This window comes from Empidonax traillii, unplaced genomic scaffold (genome assembly GCF_003031625.1).
Source record: "Empidonax traillii isolate 1590-97213 ecotype Southwest subspecies unplaced genomic scaffold, ASM303162v1 scaffold1325:size547790, whole genome shotgun sequence".
In the NCBI taxonomy this organism is placed as follows: Eukaryota; Metazoa; Chordata; class Aves; order Passeriformes; family Tyrannidae; genus Empidonax; species Empidonax traillii.
The window spans coordinates 443,291-444,892 of record NW_020956518.1 but is presented as its reverse complement, the minus strand read 5'-3'; the positions used below and the strand labels follow the sequence as shown (position 1 = coordinate 444,892).

Genomic DNA, 1,602 nt, shown 5'->3' with positions numbered 1-1,602 from the left:
CATCTTAACTGTATATAACTGTAATTTGCGTAAATATAGATATATTTTTATATAAGCAGCTTGATTGTGGGTTCTTTAATTTTTATAGTTTCTTTCTCCTTTAACCTAAGGGAAGAAAGAAGGGGGGAAGGGGGCTGCTGTCCTAGCTTTCGGGCATTTGGCAGGGAGCCAAGTCCAAACCGTCACACTAAGAGAGAAGAGACAAATCATAAACAGTCAAAAAAAACCCTAATTATTGAAATTTTTTCTAATATTTTAATTTCATTTTCTCTCTTAGAAAAATTTTAAATAATGGATAAATTTTTTTAAAATAATTTTTTTTTCCACATCACCATCTCAAGTGATGATAAGGAATTACTGTATACCCTTCTGAGAATAATGATGAATATTTTCTTTGAAAAATCCTTTCTGGTCTGGTAGTGCATGAGAGTACCATAATTAGCAACTTGGTTATTATATTAGCAGTCAAGAAAATTATATGAACTGGTTTTCAACAACAACAACAACAACAACAAAACAGGAAGAAAATTTTAAATTAGAATGAAGAAAACCCAATTTTTTTGCACATATTAGAAAAGAATGAAGCAAAATTATATTACAATAACTTTGGGTGTGCATGTTTTTAATTTCACTTAGTGGTCAAAGATATTGTACCATTCAGGTAATAATTGTTTGCTAACACAAACAAGGGAAATTTTGTTTACTATTCAATAACCCCAGCTCCAATTCTATGAACACAGCTGTCATTTGTTTCCTGGGGACTGAATCCTGATTCCAAAGATGTATCACCTTGTTCCTCCAGGAGTGGCCTGAAATCTCTCAGGACTCTTAGGGCATTGAGGCCTCTACGAGCTTTGTCAAGATTTGAAGGGATAAAGGTAAAGATATTGGGGGTTGGTGTGAATATTTTGTCATGGCTGCATTTGAAGATTTTTAAGAAAATGACAACATAAAATGCATTATTATTTTCATTCATTTCCTTCAGGTTGTTGTCAATTCATTCCTCGGCACTGTCCCCTCAATCCTCAATGTTTTGCTCGTCTGTGTTGTCTTTTGGCTCCTATTTAACATTCTAGGAGTAAATTGGCTTGGGAAAAGATTTTCAAAATGCATACTCCAGGAAGGAGATATCAATCTCATTAATAACAGAAGTGATTGTTATTCCTATGGTGGAAAATGGACAAATTATCCCGTAAACTTTGATAATGTTTGGATGGGATATTTGGCTCTGCTCCAAGTGGTAAGTTCTATAAAAACATTCTCAGTTTTGGTTTCTTCAAGGAAATGGGTTGAGCAGCCCAACTATGGGAAACCACTATGCTTCTGTTTATCCCACTGAAATTGGGGATTTTTTTAACTTCTATATGTATTTTCCTTATCAGTGACCCGCTCAGTTCCTCCTAAAGAACATGTGCAACCTTGTGTTAAAATCAAGAACTCCATTTCATGGCTTTTCAGTTTTGTTTTAATTTTGATTAACACTCTAAGCTTGACATTTTCTGCAGGTTACTGAATTTAAAGTTATTCTCATTTTGTCTAGTTCAAAGTGGATGTGAAAGAAAATCAGGGCACAGTATTTTCTTTTCCTGTAGAAGTCATGAA

At 34.0% G+C, this 1,602-nt stretch overlaps 1 protein-coding gene across 1 annotated transcript in view; it reads left to right on the top strand.

The window, feature by feature from the left end:
- Positions 1-1,602, top strand: part of LOC114069650 (sodium channel protein type 5 subunit alpha-like) — a 43,104-nt gene that overhangs the window by 33,327 nt on the left and 8,175 nt on the right. The window contains 2 exon segments of the mRNA XM_027906590.1: positions 741-878; positions 986-1,240. Of these exon segments, the coding sequence (XP_027762391.1) occupies positions 741-878; positions 986-1,240 (393 nt within the window).